The 19,836-nt window shown below is 35.5% G+C and overlaps 1 protein-coding gene across 2 annotated transcripts in view; it reads right to left on the bottom strand.

Annotated features, from left to right (window-relative positions):
• Positions 1-19,836, bottom strand: part of LOC126773668 (differentially expressed in FDCP 6-like) — a 39,260-nt gene that overhangs the window by 1,434 nt on the left and 17,990 nt on the right. Inside the window, exons 3-10 of one of the 2 annotated variants that reach the window (XR_007669760.1) lie at positions 19,626-19,766; positions 17,787-18,026; positions 17,454-17,683; positions 17,150-17,339; positions 16,900-17,036; positions 16,623-16,759; positions 15,698-15,822; positions 14,385-14,929 (exon numbers count right to left, since the gene is read on the bottom strand). Coding sequence is in view for 1 of the 2 variants with exons in the window: in XM_050494730.1 (XP_050350687.1) it covers positions 14,786-14,929; positions 15,698-15,822; positions 16,623-16,759; positions 16,900-17,036; positions 17,150-17,339; positions 17,454-17,683; positions 17,787-18,026; positions 19,626-19,766 (1,344 nt within the window). In the remaining variant the exon portion in view is untranslated. Of the gene's footprint in view, positions 1-14,228; positions 14,930-15,697; positions 15,823-16,622; positions 16,760-16,899; positions 17,037-17,149; positions 17,340-17,453; positions 17,684-17,786; positions 18,027-19,625; positions 19,767-19,836 lie in introns of those variants that run through there. The other variant, XM_050494730.1, reaches the window with a different exon arrangement.

The raw sequence follows: 19,836 nt of genomic DNA, 5'->3' as shown, positions 1-19,836 counted from the left end.
ACCATTCCTTACATCGCCAATGCGCCACCAACTTTGGGAACAAAGACGATAACCAACTCAACCCCACAATGTGTCCTTTGTGCCTGTAGTTAGTCTGGGTCACTCACCCTTAAAACCGGAACGCAACAGTCCCAAGTATTGTTGTTTAGTGGTACAATATCTGATGAGTGGGTGGTACCTACATAGAAGAGCTCGCACAAAGCCGTAGGGCATTTATAAAAATATTTTAGATTTACAGCTATAACAAAACATTTCATACGAAATGGTTATACTTGTGTAGATTGACTACTTACGTATTACGTCATTAATTTGACTGGTGAAACATAATTGCTTCACCTAACCTATGTTACTATAGACTAGGCATCGAGTCTCGGGGCTGGAGTACCTTATTACTCTAGAACATTTCCGTGAGCTGATGGTGCGGCAGATGGAAACAACAGCGGCTGAAGAATTAACCACTAAGCTTAATACCAGGAAACTTGAGGCTTCTAATGAGAATTTGCTGGCGAAAATCAAAGGTAACAAATATGTATAATAGAATATATTTCCTTTAGTAATTTTTTTCCTTAAAATTAAAAATGTATTTAAAATATGATTCAATAGTATTGTGTGGTGCATATAATAATCATTAGTTGGTTTTCACTGGTTATGTTTATAATTTTAATACGTAGTATACAGGTGACTGGTTGAATACTATCAATATTTTAGGAGGATACTCGGTACATGATTCTCATTCGAATTATGTAAAAAAATAGGTACTTAATTTTTGACCAAATTTACAAAAATTTAAATTTAAATAAATGAAGTGTGGACAAAAGACGGCGGCGTCGGCGGCGCGTGCGGCGCGGTGATGTACTGTGCCGCTTGACATCCGCAACACCTGCCCCGCGGCCAATTAGTCGGACGAGCGCTGCCGTAAGGTTCGTATGTCCGTTTTCCCGCGCGCGCGCCTAGCGATCGATCGTAAGCGTATACCTAATCTGTCGTGTGTGATTCGTCATTAATAATTAAGTATGGCTTATCAATACACAAATGCAGAATACCTGGACAAGGTTCGTGCTTATGCGCGTGCGAATGATAGCTTACCGGGTGCCATCAATTTGTACCGGGAGATGTTCCCCAATCGCCGAGTACCTACTGCCAGCGTAATCTTAAACGCTAATCAAAGGCTACGAGACTTTGGACAGTTCCGTACTCCAACACATGCCCAAAGACGAGCAGGAGCGGATTACAATAATTAGATTTTGTCTGTGTGGATAGTTGAGTAGGTAGGTTATTTGAAAAAACTCATTCATATAATTAATTAAGTAATTATTTTGGAGCAAGTGTCTCCTGTACCAGGAGATCATACACAGTAAAAGCTTAAAATGTTACTTTACTAATCGCTGTGAGTACATGGAAAATATATAATTAAAACTACTATTAGGGCATCCTTATTAAAGCAGTAGAACCCAAAACAATGAATTTAAGATTTTTTTGTCTGTGTGGATAGTTGAGTAGGTTATTTGAAAATACTCATTCATATACTTAATTAAGTAATTATTTTGGATTAATTGTCTCATGTACCAGGATATCATATACAGTGAGTTGGTCGCACCGAACCGGATTACTATAATTAGATTTTTTTGTCTGTGTGGATAGTTGAGTAGGTAGGTTATTTGAAAATACTCATACATATACTTAATTAAGTAATTATTTTGGAGCGAGTGTCTCCTGTACCAGGAGAGCATACACAGTAAGAAAAGCTTGTAATGTAACTAATCGCTGTGAGAACATGGAAAATATTGATATAATTAAAACTACTATTGGAGCATCCTTATAAAAGCAGTAGAACCCAAGATAATGAATTTAAGATTTTTTTGTCTGTGTGGATTGTTGAGTATTTATTTGAAAATACTCATTCATATAGTCAATAAAGTAATTATTTTGGATGAATTGTCTCATGTACCAGGAGATCATATACAGTGAGTTGGTCGCACCGAACCGGATTACTATAATTAAATTTTTTTGTCTGTGTGGATTTTTTTTTTATGTTCGCCGGGAGGGCAAATGACTCTACTCCACCTGATGGTAAGTGGTAGTAGAGTCCAAACGCGACGACGGCCAGTGCAGACGGGAAAAACGTTCTGCATTAGCCGCCTTCGCCTTGCCGGCCCGCAAGATGCCTCTTCACGCCTCGTTTGAAGGAACCCGGGTTGTAAGAGGAGGGGAACACGTGAGCTGGTAAGGAATTCCATTTTTTGGAAGTGCGACAAAGAAAGGAGTTGCCAAATTTCTTTGTTCGCGATGGAATTGATGTCACAGTTAGGCGGTGACATCGAGAACCAGCTCGCGTGGACTTAAGAAGGAAGGGGGAAGCAGGAATTAGAGAGAATAATTTCTCAGAGCACTCGCCGTGATACAGTCGATAGAAAGCGCTCAGTGCTGCTATCTCACGATGCAATTGTAAAGGTTCAAGGGTGTTTGTGACCTTTACGTCGCCAATAATGCGTACGGCACGTCGCTGCAACCGGTCCAAGGCCTCAAGTAGGTACTTATAGGAGCCATCCCAAAGGTGCGAGCAATATTCCACGCAAGACCGTACCTGTGTTTTGTACAGCAGGCACAGTTGTTGTGGCGTGAAAAAGCGCCGCACCTTGTTTAGAACTCCAAGTTTCCGTGAAGCTGTTTTTATAACAGCCTCGATGTAATCCCTTGGACTAAGGTCGCAGCGAACGTCAATCCCCAGCATGGCGATTTTGCTTTGCATCACCAGCGGAGTACCACAGAGGGAGGGATGAGGGGAAAATGTTGACTTTTTCGCCGTGAGAGCGCATACCTGTGTTTTCTTGGCATTAAACTCAACAAGTTTATCAGAGCCCCATTTGGCGATGAGCTCTAAAGTCCTATCGAGTTCAATGACAAGATCCTTCCGCCTCTCCTCAATTTCCGCTCGCCCAGCCACTGCGCGTCCGTGGTATCCACCATGCACTGTACTATCGTCTGCATAGCAATGTATTGTAGTGTAATAAGTAGTATGTAAGTCAGATGGCGTATAAATATTAAGATCGTTGTACTAATTAGTCATTAATAAATCATCTTCTACCAAATACACTCGTTTCAATAACATTAAGTCCCCTCATGGCGACCCTGCCATATTTGAGGCGCGCGACGCGAATTTGATCGCAGTATAGTGTTGCAGCTCCAAAATCGGACGATGAGTTGAAGAATTGGATATAAGTTCAAATTAAAGCAATATGTAGAAATTTAAGTTTATTCTTCGTTACTGTTTTATTAAAAAAAAAAAAAAAAACTAACTATGTGCCGATCCAGCGTCGAGAAAGAAACAGTATTTGTAAATCAAAACGCCGCAGGCTCGAACCAGGCACAAGTTGAAGAAATACGAATGCATCTGTCTACAATCAGCATAGTTTTATGCCAATGTTTCAACCGGAAATATATTCGATTCAAGATTATGAGTTATGCGACTTTAGGTCAACTGCTAATGATTTAAATTGGGCTAAAGCTTTATTCAACATTTTAAATTTAAATCACCTCAATACAGAGGAGCGCAAATCCATTCAGGATATATTGTGTGCTACTGGGCATTGCAGCACTGTACTTTATTTATAAAAAGTACAAAAAATGCCACAAAAATTGGATATCGGATAAGATCACGCAAAACAACTTAAGACGGTCATTCACCCGCGCAAGAGACATACCCAACCAGTAGAGAAGTGACGGCATTAGAATTACGAAGAAAGTGCGTGAAAACCAGGTATTTATATTTAATATTAATAAAAAGTGCGTGAGTGTTTTGTAAAGTGATCCAATAACATTTCAGAAATAAACTTTGAACTGTTAAAATGACTATTTATAAACTTTAAGGTGATTTTTTTTTAACGAATTAGTGTAGAATCTAGTAAAATAAATGTATCCTATTAATATTATTTAATCGATTAAGTATGTATAATGTAAACAAAGAGTTTCATATTGCAATGTATCAGGTCGTAGCCCCTACCATGGTAACTACTCGTAAGTGAGTTAATATACTTGTTATGTATTTCTTTTATAAATATGTTGTTATAAGGGAATGGAAGATGATTTAGTTAAATGTTTAGATGAACTTAATTTGATAAGAAAATATTTAATTAAGAAGGGAAAGTTAAGATATCAAGGTAATGTTATAAAAAATAAGTTAGCGGAAACTGAGAAAATATTTGAGAAAAGTTCGAATATAATCCAATGTATTACTTCTAAAGAAATAAAGCCAAAGTCTCTTACATTCATTGCTTCAATAAGCGATGAAATAAAGTCATACCACTCACAAATTATCAATTTATGTTCTAAGCCTGCATGTCATATGAGTAGTAGTGACAGTGACAGCGAAACGTGTTCGAATCCTGAACTAAAAATGGAGTTCGATTTGAAAACAGCATGTAGTTTAATTTCTGTTATGAATAATAACGAAAACAGCATTAAAGGTATCATTGACTCTATAGAAATATATTCGGATATGTTGTCATCATCGGGTCAAAAAATTACTAATTACATTTGTTTTAAAAAGTAGGCTGTCACAGAATGCTAAATTACGTATGTTGCCTGAATACAGTTCTACAAAAGACTTAATTAAGGATTTAAAAAACAAATTATTGGTAAAGAAAAGTCCTACCGCAATACAATCACGGCTACAAACTGTATCTCAAGGATATCGCACTATAGAACAGTTTGGAACCGAGATAGAGAACTTATTTGCAGATTTAACGATAGCTCAGGCAGACGGCGATGCTGAAAAATACGAAATTTTAAAACCTATTAATGAGCGATTCGCAATACAACGTTTTTCTGACGGTCTAAGAAATTCATGACTAAGTACGATTATTGCAGCACGCAACTACAAACACCTAAACGAGGCGATTCAAGCTGCGAAAGATGAAGAGCTGTCAGCTGCATCTTCGTCGCGAGGTGAGGATGTCATGCATTTCTTTCTCCACTCGTGGAAGAGGTAAGTCACATTCTCATTTTAATTTCCATACTAGACCACAGATTCGCGGCCAAAGATCATATTTCCCACAAAATAACGCAGGTAAGCCAAATAATTATACCTGCGCGTTGTGAATCATTTCATTACTTACTTTTGGATAATGATTCGGAAAATGACTTTGTTATCCACAGTCAGCAATTAGCTGATAACGTTTTCCTTGCAGGTTGTATCAGTAGGATACGAAATAACAGATTACTTGTTAAAATTTTAAATACCAATGAACATGATGTTACTTTGCCAATGTTTCAACCGGAAATATATTCGATTCAAGATTATGAGTTATGCGACTTTAGGTCAACTGCTAATGATTTAAATTGGGCTAAAGCTTTATTCAACATTTTAAATTTAAATCACCTCAATACAGAGGAGCGCAAATCCATTCAGGATATATGTGCAAAGTATTCAGATGTTTTCTTTTTGCCAGGCGATAAATTAAATACTAACAATATTTATCAACAATCAATAACTTTGAAACCAAATACGAGTCCGGTATATGTTAAGCAGTATAGATTACCCCATTCTTTAAAAAATGAAGTTAATAATCAAATTACAGAAATGCTTAAGAATGACATTATAGAAGAAGCTAAGAGTGAGTGGTCAAGTCCAATTTTGTTAGTACGAAAAAAAGTGATAGTGATAAAAAGTGGAGACTTGTTATCGACTATCGGAAACTTAATGACTGCGTTGTGGACGATAAGTTCCCTTTGCCAAATATAAATGAAATTTTAGACTCTCTCTGTGGTTCTATCTATTTCTCACACTTAGATCTTAATCAAAGTTACTATCAGGTAGAGTTAGATAAACGAAGTAGGGAATACACGGCTTTTACGACAAACACTGGTCAATACCAAATGAAAAGATTACCCATGAGTCTTAAAGACTAGTCCTAGCGCTTTTAGGAGAGCCATGTCAGTTGCAATGTCAGGGTTAACATTTGATAAGTGTTTTGTTTATTTAGATGATTTAGTTGTATTTGGAAGAAATTTGAGCGTACATAATAAAAATTTGATTGACGTTATGGAAAGGCTAAGAAAAGTTAATTTAAAGTTAAATCCCAAGAAATGTAATTTTTTGAAGAAAGAAATTCTTTATTTAGGACATTTAGTTTCAAAAGATGGAGTTTATTACCTGACCCTGCAAAAATCGAAATCCTACAAAAATATCCCATACCTACAAATACTGACGAAGTTAAAAGGTTCGTAGATTTTTTTGTCTGTGTGGATTGTTGAGTATTTATTTGAAAATACTCATTCATGTACTTAATTAAGTAATTATTTTGGATTAATTGTCTCATGTACCAGGAGATCATATACAGTGAGTTGGTCGCACCGAACCGGATTACTATAATTAGATTTTTTTGTCTGTGTGGATAGTTGAGTAGGTAGGTTATTTGAAAATACTCATTCATATACTTAATTAAGTAATTATTTTGGAGCGTGTTTCTCTTGTAGCAGGAGATCATACACAGTAAGAAAAGCTTGTAATGTAACTAATCGCTGTGAGTACATGGAAAATATTGATATAATAAAAACCACTATTGGGGCATCCTATTAAAGCAATAGAACCCAAAAGAATGTATTTTAGGTTTTTTTTGTCTGTGTGGATTGTTGAGTATTTATTTGAAAATACTCATTCATATACTTAATAAAGTAATTATTTTGGATTAATTGTCTCATGTACCAGGAGATCATATACAGTGAGTTGGTCGCACCGAACCGGATTACTATAATTAGATTTTTTTGTCTGTGTGGATAGTTGAGTAAGTAGGTTATTTGAAAATACTCATTCATATAATTAATTAAGTAATTATTTTGGAACAAATGTCTCCTGTACCAGGAGATCATACACAGTAAGAAAAGCTTAAAATGTTACTAATCGCTGTGAGTACATGGAAAATATATAATTAAAACTACTATTAGGGCATCCTTATTAAAGCAGTAGAACCCAAAACAATGAATTTAAGATTTTTTTGTCTGTGTGGATAGTTGAGTAGGTTATTTGAAAATACTCATTCATATACTTAATAAAGTAATTATTTTGGATTAATTGTCTCATGTACCAGGAGATCATATACAGTGAGTTGGTCGCACCGAACAGGATTACTATAATTAGATTTTTTTGTCTGTGTGGATAGTTGAGCAGGTAGGTTATTTGAAAATACTCATTTATATACTTGATTAAGTAATTATTTTGGAGATAGTGTCTCCTGTACCGGGAGATCATACACAGTAAGAAAAGCTTGAATTTAACTAATCGCTGTGAGTACATGGAAAATATTGATATAATTAAAACCACTATAAGGGCATCCTTATTAAATCAGTAGAACCCAAAACAATGAATTTAAGATTTTTTTGTCTGTGTGGATTGTTGAGTATTTATTTGAAAATACTCATTCATATACTTAATAAAGTAATTATTTTGGATTAATTGTCTCATGTACCAGGAGATCACATACAGTGAGTTGGTCGCACCGAACCGGATTACTATAATTAGATATTTTTTTTGTCTGTCTGGATTGTTGAGTATTTATTTGAAAATACTCCTTCATATACTTAATAACTAATTATTTTGGATTAAGTGTCTCATGTACCAGGAGATCATATATAGTGAGTTGGTCGCACCGAACCGGATTAATATAATAAGATTTTTTTTGTCTGTGAGGATAGTTGAGTAGGTAGGTTATTTGAAAATACTCATTCATATACTTAATTAAGTAATTATTTTGGAGCGAGTGTCTCCTGTTCCAAGAGATCATACACACTAAGAAAAGCTTGTAATATAACTAATCGCTGTGAGTACATGGAAAATATTGATATAATTAAAACCACTATAAGGGCATCCTTATTAAATCAGTAGAACCCAAAACAATGAATTTAAGATTTTTTTGTCTGTGTGGATTGTTGAGTAATTATTTGAAAATACTCATTGATATACTTAATAAAGTAATTATTTTGGATTAATTGTCTCATGTACCAGGAGATCACATACAGTGAGTTGGTCGCACCGAACCGGATTACTATAATTAGGTTTTTTTTTTGCTGTGTGGATAGTTGAGTAGGTACGTTATTTGAAAAAACTCATTCATATAATTAATTAAGTAATTATTTTGGAGCGTGTTTCTCCTGTACCAGGAGATCATACACAGTAAGAAAAGCTTGTAATGTAACTAATCGCTATGAGTACATGGAAAATATTGATATAATAAAAACTACTATTAGGGCATCCTTATTAAAGCAGTAGAACCCAAAACAATGAATTTAAGATTTTTTTGTCTGTGTGGATTGTTGAGTATTTATTTGAAAATGCTCATTCATATACTTAATAAAGTAATTATTTTGGATTAAGTGTCTCATGTACCAGATGATCATATACAGTGAGTTTGTCGCACCGAACCGGATTACTATAATTAGATTTTTTTTGTCTGTGTTGATAGTTGAGTAGGTAGGTTATTTGATAATACTCATTCATATACTTAATAAAGTAATTATTTTGGATTAATTGTCTCATGTACCAGGAGATCATATACAGTGAGTTGGTCGCACCGAACAGGATTACTATAATTAGATTTTTTTGTCTGTGTGGATAGTTGAGTAGGTAGGTTATTTGAAAATACTCATTCATATACTTAATTAAGTAATTATTTTGGAGCGAGTGTCTCCTGTACCAGGAGATCATAAACAGTAAGAAAAGCTTGAATTTAACTAATCGCTGTGAGTACATGGAAAATATTGATATAATAAAAACCACTATTGGGACATCCTTATTAAAGCAGTAGAACCCAAAACAATGAATTTAAGATTTTTTTGTCTGTGTGGATAGTTGAGTAGGTTATTTAAAAATACTCATTCATGTACTTAATTAAGTAATTATTTTGGATTAATTCTCTCATGTACCAGGAGATCATATACAGTGAGTTGGTCGCACCGAACCAGAATTATATAATTAGATTTTTTTGTCTGTGTGGATAGTTGAGTAGGTAGGTTATTTGAAAATACTCATTCATATACTTAATTAAGTAATTATTTTGGAGCGAGTGTCTCGTGTACCAGGAGATCATACACAGTAAGAAAAGCTTAAAATGTTACAAATCGCTGTGTGTACATGGAAAATATATAATTAAAACTACTATTAGGACATCCTTATTAAAGCAGTAGAAACCAAAACAATGAATTTAAGATTTTTTTTTGTCTGTGTAGATTGTTGAGTATTTATTTGAAAATACTCATTCATATATTTAATAAAGTAATTATTTTGGATTAATTGTCTTATGTACCAGGAGATCATATACAGTGAGTTGGTCGCACCGAACCGGATTACCATAATTAGATTTTTTGTCTGTGTGGATAGTTGAGTAAGAAAAGCTTAAAATGTTACAAATCGCTGTGTGTACATGGAAAATATATAATTAAAACTACTATTAGGGCATCCTTATTAAAGCAGTAGAACCCAAAACAATGAATTTAAGATTTTTTTGTCTGTGTGGATTGTTGAGTATTTATTTGAAAATGCTCATTCATATACTTAATAAAGTAATTATTTTGGATTAAGTGTCTCATGTACCAGAAGATCATATACAGTGAGTTTGTCGCACCGAACCGGATTACTATAATTAGATTTTTTTTGTCTGTGTTGATAGTTGAGTAGGTAGGTTATTTGATAATACTCATTCATATACTTAATAAAGTAATTATTTTGGATTAATTGTCTCATGTACCAGGAGATCATATACAGTGAGTTGGTCGCACCGAACAGGATTACTATAATTAGATTTTTTTGTCTGTGTGGATAGTTGAGTAGGTAGGTTATTTGAAAATACTCATTCATATACTTAATTAAGTAATTATTTTGGAGCGAGTGTCTCCTGTACCAGGAGATCATAAACAGTAAGAAAAGCTTGAATTTAACTAATCGCTGTGAGTACATGGAAAATATTGATATAATAAAAACCACTATTGGGACATCCTTATTAAAGCAGTAGAACCCAAAACAATGAATTTAAGATTTTTTTGTCTGTGTGGATAGTTGAGTAGGTTATTTAAAAATACTCATTCATGTACTTAATTAAGTAATTATTTTGGATTAATTCTCTCATGTACCAGGAGATCATATACAGTGAGTTGGTCGCACCGAACCGGATTACTATAATTAGATTTTTTGTCTGTGTGGATAGTTGAGTAGGTAGGTTATTTGAAACAACTCATTCATATAATTAATTAAGTAATTATGTTGGAGCAAGTGTCTCCTGTACCAGGAGATCATACACAGTAAGAAAAGCTTTAAATGTTACTAATCGCTGTGAGTACATGGAAAATATTGATATAATTAAAACTACTATTGGAGAATCAAAACCAAAAACAAAGAATTTAAGATTTTTTTGTTTGTGTGGATAGTTGAGTAGGTTATTTGAAAATACTCATTCATATACTTAATTAAGTAATTATTTTGGAGCGAGTGTCTCCTGTACCAGGAGATCATAAACAGTAAGAAAAGCTTGAATTTAACTAATCGCTGTGAGTACATGGAAAATATTGATATAATAAAAACCACTATTGGGACATCCTTATTAAAGCAGTAGAACCCAAAACAATGAATTTAAGATTTTTTTGTCTGTGTGGATAGTTGAGTAGGTTATTTGAAAATACTCATTCATATACTTAATTAAGTTATTATTTTGGATTAATTGTCTCATGTACCAGGAGATCATATACAGTGAGTTGGTCGCACCGAACCGGATTACTATAATTAGATGTTTTTTGTAGGACATGGAAAATATTGATATAATTAAAACTTCTATTGGGGCATCCTTATTAAAGCAGTAGAACCCAAAACAATGAATTTAAGATTTTTTTGTCTGTGTGGATTGTTGAGTATTAAAAAAATTAAAAATACTAAAATTGTTTGTGTATATTTTATGAATTCTACCTACACTAGAACTACCTCTTAAATTGTGGCATTTTTTTTATGATATTTTAGATTTAAGGTAGAGACCCAGTTGTTGTCTTGGCTACAGAAAATGAAACGACCTTGAAATGGGACAAAAATAAGTCAATCTCGACGATAATATTGAGAAGTATGAAGATGAAGTGCAAAAATGTCAAGAACTGCAGGTTTGATATTCACTGTTAATATACCGAATTGACATTTTCTTGTTTAAGCTTAAGTTGTTTAAGTGTTTTTCTTGAATATTTGTATAAAAACAGATACAGATATAATTTAAAAAAATAAGAGTCACTATTCTTCAACTTTTATATGCAAGTGATTTAAAATCTTATTAAACAATTAAAATTTGTAACAACGCAAAATTAAAATGGAATTTCTAACGATTTCCTTTTTACAATTTTAATGCTTTATGGCTAGATTTTACACGTATGTACGTAAATGAAAGTTGTAAGCAAGGCCTTCTCTTTATGCCGTTTGATTGCATTGATAATAATAATAATAATAAGACATTATTCTATAATATATCATAATCTAGTGTCCTAAAGGCCGAAATCGGTCTTTAGGACACTAAAGACCGATTTCGGCCACGGCAGCCAATCTCAAGAGAGATTAGCCAACTACGCAGGAGATATTATAGTACACAAGTGTGTGCGTAAACACTGGTGCACTCTCTATTCCTTAACTCTCATAATCCGATGGGACGGTAATCCAACACAATCGGAAACAGTTCAGGCGCAGGACCAACGGCTTTACGTGCTTTCAGAGGCACGGGAGTGTACACAATTGCAACTTTCAGACTCCGGGTTCCTACTGAGGATTTTTCAGAATTGAAACCAGGACCTCCAGGTTTGCGGCCTTACATCAAGCCTCTAGACCAACGAGGCAGTTTACACATCACATTGATATACACTTCATGTACCGAAAATGCAACCGATACAGGCAGGGTTTCTTCACAATGTTTTCCTTCATCGCCACATATATGGGGGACATGTTGGTTCTTAAGTAAATATATATAATAGTATTTTTTATTTAGGAAAAGTTAGCTGAGCAAGATAAAGAATACATTCCACTGATGGCAGAACTTCAAAATCAATTCACAGCGTTCACGCTGGTCAAAATACTGCAAAACACATCCCGCAAGTGTTTTCCGCCACAGAGAAGAGACAACGCACCAAAACTCTCTGCTGAGACACTCGAGCTCATGAGAAAACGACGAGAACTACCATCGTTTTTGTCAGATAAGGCCTTAAATCGAACAATAAAAACGCTGACGCGACGCGATCTCCGACGCTCCAATACCCGTGCCATCAAGGCTGCGATTGAGCAAAATCGGGGATCGAAAGTGTTCGCTCGCAAGTTTGGGAGGCCGCGTCTGACAAAACTTAAAACTGAAAATGGTGGGGTCGTTACCTCTAGGCCTGAGATTGTCGGAGAAGTAGAGAGGTTTTATGGGCAGTTGTTCTCTTCAAGATCGGATAAACCCGGGGGAATCAGTATTGATGACCAGCGCGCCCCTCTTACGCGCCATTACTCCGAGGAGCTCGCGGTCGTTGACCAAGGCGAGATTAGGGCGGCTCTTGCTTAAAAACAACAAAGCTCCGGGAGATGACGGAATCACAACAGAGTTGCTTAAGGCAGACGGGACTCCGGTTCTGAAAGAGCTAGCAAGCCTCTTTAATTCCGTCATCCAACATGGCAAGACCCCGGAAACGTGGAGCGGGAGTGAGGTGGTACTGTTTTTCAAGAAAGGCGATAAAACCCTCTTGAAAAACCACAGACCAATCTCCCTCCTGAGTCACGTGTATAAGCTGTTCTCAAGAGTCGTCTCGAACCGTCTCGCCAGACGACTTGACGAGTTCCAGCCCCCAGAGCAAGCCGGCTTTCGATCAGGCTACAGCACCGTAGACCACATCCATATTGTTCGGCAGATGGTACAATCAGCCGCTGTGTATGGCTTTTGTGGATTACGAGAAAGCCTTTGACTCCATCGAAACCTGGGCAGGGCTCGACTCATTGCAGAGATGTCATGTCGATTGGAGATATATCGAGGTACTGAGATGTCTGTACAACGCCGCTACAATGACTGTCCACATCCAGGACTGTAAGACGAAGGCGATCCAACTGCGCAGAGGGGTGAGACAGGGGGATGTAATATCCCCGAAACTGTTCACCAACGCGTTGGAAGACGTTTTCAGGACGCTGGATTGGACTGGGTATCAATATAAAGATGGGAGTCAATATAAACGGCGAATACATCTCACACCTTCGATTTGCCGACGATATCGTCATCATAGCAGAGTCGCTGGAACAATTCACCGAAATGCTGCGTAGCCTAGGCGAGTCTTCCCGGTGTGTCGGTCTCGGTATGAACTTGGACAAGACCAAGGTTATGTTCAATAGGCATGTCGTGCCGGGACCGATACACGTCGAGGGGAAACCTCTCGAAGTTGTTAGTGAATATACCTAGGACAGATAATACAAGTCGGTAGAAACAACTTCAAGAAGGAAGCCGATCGAAGAATTCGCTTGGGATGGGCAGCATTTGGCAACCTTCGTCAAGTCCTCAAGTCGTCTATACCGCAATGTTTGAAGACGAAAGTCTTCAACCAATTCGTCTTACCTGCCATGACATACGGTGCCGAAACGTGGACACTAACTGCGGGACTAGTCCACAAATTCAAAGTCACTCAGCGTGCTATGGAGCGAGCTATGCTCGGAGTATCTTTGAAGGATAAGATCAGAAATGAGATTATCCGGAAAAGAACCTGAGTCACCGACATAGCTTGCAAAATTAGCAGGCTGAAGTGGCAGTGGGCTGGTCACGTATGTCGTAGGACCGATGGCCGTTGGAGCAGACGAGTCTTAGAGTGGAGACCGCGAATCGGCAAGCGCAGCGTAGGGCGCCCTCCAGCCAGGTGGACCGATGACCTTAAGAAGGTGGCGGGCCCCAACTGGATGCGGAAGGCGGAGGACAGGGAGCTTTGGCGCACCTTGGGAGAGGCCTATGTTCAGCAGTGGACAATGATTGGCTGTTGATGATGATGATGACAAACTTTCGAGGCAAGTTTACGCAATCGCAACATATATATTTCAAATACAACTTAGATAGAACAGCTTCGATTACGCTGAATATATACAATCTAAAGTATTATTTATGATATTCAATTAAAATGTATGGTTTTCCTTTAAAAAAATATTTTTATGCAGCTTAAAGGAAAAGGTAAAAAGGGGAAGAAAAAAACCTCAATCCGTTCCTTTTCCTTATATCATTACTTTTCTACCATGCCTTAGCCGTTTTTCCTATTTCCTATAGTACCTTAATCTACAAACAATCCCATTAGCTCAAGAAGTTGCAGAAGAAAATGCAAGCGGCCGTTGCAGCAGCAGAGAAGAAAGGCGGAAAGGAGTAGAAGTGTTCTACTTTAATTGTAAAAATTTTAATTATAAAACTATTTCATTGTTTTTTTTTACTTTAATAAACTATTTTGTACAAAAGCAGTCGTTATTCGAGAATACAATTTTAATACTGCGGAAAGCAAGAAATATTTTTTTGTATATGTTTGTATATTCATTTGGATAAGTGAATTTATATTTATATAATATTTTGTAATCAAAGTTAGCAAACAAGCACCTAAGTATAATATAAATATCAAATACACATCAAAATTGATAAGTTACGATAGTTTTATCAAAATATTATACAAAACTTTTAAAAAGCTGCCTTATTTCTTGGGACTGCTGTCTCATTCCAAATAAACATGATCTTTCGAAATACTTTTTAAATTATTTTCCTATTTTACAAAAATACCACAGATTTTATTTTTATAGCTTTTCTTCATCGTGTAGAGTTTTTAAGTGTCTCAAAGCCCTGAGGTCGATGAGGGTGTCGGATGAGCTCTTCGTTGTCGGCACAAACGATATCGCACGTCTCGCGCGTTCGCCATTACGAAGTACTGGGTTTAGATCCTAGAAATACAAATAATGTGTTACAATTTCTATTTAAATTTCTGAAATTATTAGGTTTGATATCATACCTATACCGCACAATCACGTACCCAACACATTTGTGGTCCTAAGTAATTCGTTGTGTATGAATTAATTTATTAGAATCACAGCAGAAATATTTACTTTGTAAATATTTATATGGTTGAATCAGAATAAAATTAATTATTTAAGGATAAATTACAATTGCAATTCTAGTTGGCCGAACTATTCTTAGTTTTATAACTGTTTTTATATCGTGCAATAAATATTTTAAGTACCTATTTGCATTATGATATAAAACGTTTAGCTTACATTATATTTAGTTTAATGATAAATTAACGTCCAGTGACTGATGAAAAGTCGATTTGTGCTTCGATCTTATTTATGCAATGACACCACATGTAAATGTCATGAGTATAATTAAATAACTATTTGTTTTACTTATGTATCTTTAGAGTGACAATATATTTTCTCATCTTAAGCAATATTTATTATAATGATGTACTAGATTCCATCCGAGGTATCTGCCGCGTGTGATGGGAGTGGGTTTTTTTTTCGAATTGACCTGTTGCTTTTGGCGCAAATGGCCTCGACAGCGTCTGCTGGAGTGGGGGTGTTATATCTCTTTCTGTACTTCTGACAACGTATATGTGATACTACATGATTATTGGTTAAGTAATAGTAAAAGCGTAACAAACAAACATACATTCGCATTTATAATATTAATAAGTAAGGATTATATTTATTTACTCGTAGTTGAACGTGCAACGCATGCGCGTTGTGCTCCGTCTGGGAGATCTTTGATTGTGCTGCTTTAAGTTCCGCGTCCAGGCTCTGTTTCTCTTTCTCCAGCTCTTTAAGACGACGTTCAGCTTCTGTTATAGATGTTTATTAAAAGTATTAGTGAATTATAAGCACAATATCTTTGTGTATTTTTATTTTTATATGTATATAGCACTATTGTTTTAATTGGATATAATTATAAATAAGATCCGAGATGGCCCAGTGGTTAGATAAAGTGGTTCGCGCCCTGGCAAGCGACACTGAATTTTCACGTGCTTAATTTGTTTCTTAATTCATCTCGTGCTTCGCTTAAATTCTGCCACATGTGTATTCCGCCAACCCGCATTGGAGCAGATTGGTGGAATAAGCTCACTTTCTCATAAGACTTTCTCCTCAAAAAATGAGAGGGAGCCTTAGCCCAGGAGTGGGAAATTCACAGACTGTTACTTTACTGTATAATTATAAATATTTCATAACATCGTGTAAATTTTTGTAAAAGGAGTAAAACATTTGTTTCTATTTCTTTATGTAAAAAAGTAAAAATTGTCATAGGAATCAATCCTACCAATATAATATATTGTTACGCGCGACGTCGAGGCGAGCCGTAAGAGATAGCTGCGAAGATCTAAGTAAGGAGGTTTTCGTACGGCGATGACATATAGGCGAACCGGATGGTACGGGCAGGCACAAAATGTCTGCTTGTCATATATTTAAAAGTTGTCGTATTTTCTTCTAATTAAAAGTATAGCGAAATAGTACGATATTGTATTAAAATAAGTGTTTATTTTCTCAAAACAGTAATTGATTGTAATAATATGCTTTAAATCTTTGTCTTAACAAAACTACATGCTTCTTACTATATAATATATTAGATAGACTAAACAAATCAAACCTCTGTATTGTGCTTCTTTTTCTGCTTGCAGCATTTCGAATTGTTTTCGTTTCAGTCTTTCTTCTTCTAGCATTTTGTTTTGTTCTTCTTGTAATCTTTCTAATTCTTCCCTCCTCTCCCATTCTTCTGCTAATACTCTGAAAATTACAAGTTATTTGTTCATATAGAAGCTTATTCATACGTTACTTCAATATTTGTATATCAATATAATATTTATCTTGTATTAAAAACACTAGTTGTAGCTACCGATCTTAATTTTTCAAGTTCTTTTAGATACCTGGCTTGTAATGCTCTAACAATTTCTTCGTCTCTCTTGGCTTGTGTTTCTTCTTGGAGAAGCCTTTCTAGTTCTGCTTGGGCGTTTTTCAGTTCTTCTAATTTTTTGTTATCCTGTTGCGCCAATTCTGCTAACTCCTGGAAAAAAACTAGGTACTTAGTACTAACTATTTGTCTAAGCTTTTAAACTAGAATATTTGAATGTTCATTATAAGATGTATTTAGCGACATATAAATACTTATAATCTTACCTGGGCTTGTGCTTCAGCTGCCAATCTCGCGCGCACCTCTAATTGCAGTCTTGCTCGCGTTTCTCGAACTTCTTGCTCCCTCCTCGCTCCCGCCCCTCGTCTCCCTGCGCGTGCGCGGCGTTGGTAGCCATCTGCTCCGCCGGACACTGCTGCCGCTTGGCGTAGCGCTGAGAGCCATTGAAGACGACTCCTTAAATATAAATGTAATAACTAGCTTAATTTTATTAAACTATCTCTAATAATAATCTTCTGTTTTTAAGATGCTGATATGTATTAAATATTCAACACAACAAAATTAACTCACTTGTGATCCTGAGTCCCAAATTCAAAGGTTCTCTCGGGAGTGATGAGCTGAAACCGTTGTATTTTCCCTTCACCAACGGCTGCTTCTACTGAACAGTATTCATCTATGACGATCCTACCGCATTGGTCTTTTTGTGAGGAACTCTTATAATAAGTAAGAGCGCAAGGCTGGAGGACGCACCAGTATTCTCTCATTGTAGGTAAAAGATAGCCGCGTTTGAAAAGGTAACCCTAAAATAAAATAATTGGTTACTTTACTAAGACTTATTATAAAAAATCTAAATTGAAAGATTAACGAATCAGTTTTTTTATGTTTAATTTGTAATTGCCCAACCTTTTTAATAATATCTTCAATGAATACGTCATAAATTTCAGCTACAGCTTCTAATAAGGCTTCTGAGTGTAGTTGCTGATCACAGCAGTACTTTGCTTCTAGCACGGCCAGGAACGATGTCCATTTGAAGTGCCCTATTGATGACCCTAGTGCTTCCCAGTCCGCTGCGTCCCATCGCAGACCCAGACAGTGGACTAGCTGCTCCGTGATTATACCTGCTTCTGATGGCTGTAGTACTACCTGGATATAACGGCTAGTTTAGAATTAATTTGAAAAAGACCTATTTATGAATATGATGTTATGATTATATTGAACAGAAAAAAATATATTGATTAAGTTAGGGCGTGGACACATGTCTACGGTTTAGCACCGGCCACCGTGTAACGGCACGGCGCCACTACCAGGAGACGGCGCGGCGTCGTACCGCAGTACGGTGCCGTGTACGATGTATTGCACGTTAGTTTATGTTTTGTTGTTGCTTAGTTCGCACGTGTTAATGAAAATGACTGACAATGTAAATATCGACTTTTAATTTGCACTTCCCGTTCTCTTATGTAAATATATAATTATAAATAATTTTTAACATAAACCTACAGACAACATTATCAACAAAAGTGTTAAATGTAAATATAAGAGATGGTTCAGTAGAAACAACACGTGGATCTTTATCAATCTTCAAATCCAGGAAAGCATCACTTAGTTTAGAATTTTAGTTTTAGTGGAAAAATTAATAAGCACAACCGGCATTGACCCTCATACATTTATCATCTAATGGAAGGCATTAAGATGTTCCCATAGATAATTACTATAACAAGTTAGATAATTCCTAACAGTTTCGTCGTTCTTTTTCATAATTGCTTAATATTTTTTTCGTTATTATAATATGGTATCGGACTACACTACAAAGAGGTTAATGATTTTGTTTTTTTTGTTTTGTTTGAACTATTGATATCAACGTCCAAACAATGAAATTATTTTGATAAATAATATTCATAATAAAGTTGGCGTCACTTCGTCAATTGTCTGTCAATCTACATTTCGTAGATGGACAGAATTGACGTGTGTTGTATGTAATTAGAATATCGTAAAAGAGTTGACAAAAAAGTTAAATGGTCATTGAACTTTTAAATGTAACCGTCATGAACGGTCCCATAAGGCTTACACATGTCGACTCGCGTAAGAGAAATAATAAGTTAAAAAAAAATGTAATTACGTCAAGAATTACATTGTTTGTAATTAAATTAATAATCAAATTCATTTCTGTTAAATAAATAAATCGAATCGAATTTTAATTAAAAATGTATACACGAGAATCCAAAGAAATTGTCTGTATATCAGTTCGCTAATAATAACGACATATTTCAATAAAACTAAAAAAATAGTAAAGTGTAACTAACGTCTCCGCTGGGATATCTTTTAACCTACGCCTTTTAATAAATATGATATGCCTGAGAAATTATATAATGGAGATAAAATAAAGTCCATTCGCATGAAGATATAACGATGTAAACTTAAAGTAAAAGGAAATTATTCGTATTTTAAAATATCGTTTATGAATATATTGTTTTAGGAATATCACTTACATACTATACGATAAAAAAACTTTTAAATATTTGTTATGCATTCATGTTAAGTCATACTAATGATTTCGAACGTTCCTGTAAGACCCTGGAATGTAACAGTAGTATTGATATTGGACAATTTTATTTTATTTACATCATAAATATATCGAAATTAATTCAAATCATATACATAATTTTATACAGTTTGCTATTGCCTCAATATCACAAAATCTGCGACTAAAAACACCTTTCATTACAATTTAATAATAAAACTTACAACGTAATGACTGGCGTCATCCGCGTCCTGTACCAAGTCGGCTAGGAGACAGAAAATTCTGAACAATTTGAACACAGAATCATCACTGAAGATGGGTTTATCTCGCGCCAGTAGATTCTTCTTGCAAACGAACCAGCACACCTAAAAATTATAAATAAATATTATTTAGAATAGGTAGGTGATCTGGAAAATGTGCTACCTGATGGTAAGC

The sequence above is a fragment of the Nymphalis io genome, chromosome 15 (genome assembly GCF_905147045.1).
Source record: "Nymphalis io chromosome 15, ilAglIoxx1.1, whole genome shotgun sequence".
Classification (NCBI taxonomy): Eukaryota; Metazoa; Arthropoda; class Insecta; order Lepidoptera; family Nymphalidae; genus Nymphalis; species Nymphalis io.
Note: the sequence above shows the minus strand (reverse complement) of the source record. Positions and strands in the feature narration are given on the sequence as shown.